Source organism: Anneissia japonica, unplaced genomic scaffold (assembly GCF_011630105.1).
Source record: "Anneissia japonica isolate Jap-2015-1 unplaced genomic scaffold, ASM1163010v1 scaffold8272_len249160_cov157, whole genome shotgun sequence".
NCBI lineage: Eukaryota > Metazoa > Echinodermata > Crinoidea > Comatulida > Comatulidae > Anneissia > Anneissia japonica.
The window spans coordinates 200,294-201,021 of record NW_022742976.1 but is presented as its reverse complement, the minus strand read 5'-3'; the positions used below and the strand labels follow the sequence as shown (position 1 = coordinate 201,021).

Sequence of the window (728 nt, the reverse complement as noted above, 5' to 3'; positions counted from 1 at the left end):
AGTTGAAATATTGGCTCTTCACACTTTCTACAACTTCGAGGTATTAACTGATGTTTCAAAATATTTCAGTCTGCCATCTTACTGTAATTCAACATACAATTAGGTAAGCAATTGTTTTCGGATCATTAAAATCATAATTACTTTGCATCAAAATAAACAATCATGTAACAGGTTTTATTTTGATTTTAGCCGATCAAGAGGAAGGCGACTGAAGCTATAAGACGGTTAGTCAAAAAAAGATTTTTGTAAACCACCGAAGAAACAGCGAAGCAGATTGTCAAACTTAACGCAAGCTAAATTGGCTTTAGTTATGAGCCGAATTATTTATATTAAAAAAAATCAAAAAACAAAAAAAGAACAACTTTAGATTAGCGAGGTAAAATTGTGCAATAGTTTTATATTAACAATAATATTGAACTAGTTCTCTGAAAAGTAGTCTGCATTTCATAAATACTAAAAAAATCATAAATAATTTCATAGATCTTGTTGATCATCACTAATATTGTTTAATTACGATAAATGTTGAATTTTAACCAGTAGTTTCCTGGTCCCATGGTAATGTAAACTCAACACATTTTATTGGGAAGAAAACACACCCTAGGCACAGTTCTTAAGATTTTAAATGAAATAATTTGATTAGTTGATTGAGTGAATGATTGATTTGTTGATTTATATGTTTTAGTTGAACAATCAGTCTTTTTGACTTGATAGATTGAGTTATGTAATTA

The 728-nt window shown here is 28.7% G+C and overlaps 1 protein-coding gene across 1 annotated transcript in view; it reads left to right on the top strand.

The window, feature by feature from the left end:
• LOC117119290 overlaps positions 1 to 728 on the top strand; it is a 4,877-nt gene extending 4,149 nt beyond the window's left edge. The window contains exons 5-6 of the mRNA XM_033264089.1: positions 3 to 103; positions 190 to 728. Of these exons, the coding sequence (XP_033119980.1) occupies positions 3 to 103 (101 nt within the window). The 3' untranslated portion in view covers positions 190 to 728. The remainder of the gene's footprint in view (positions 1 to 2; positions 104 to 189) is intronic.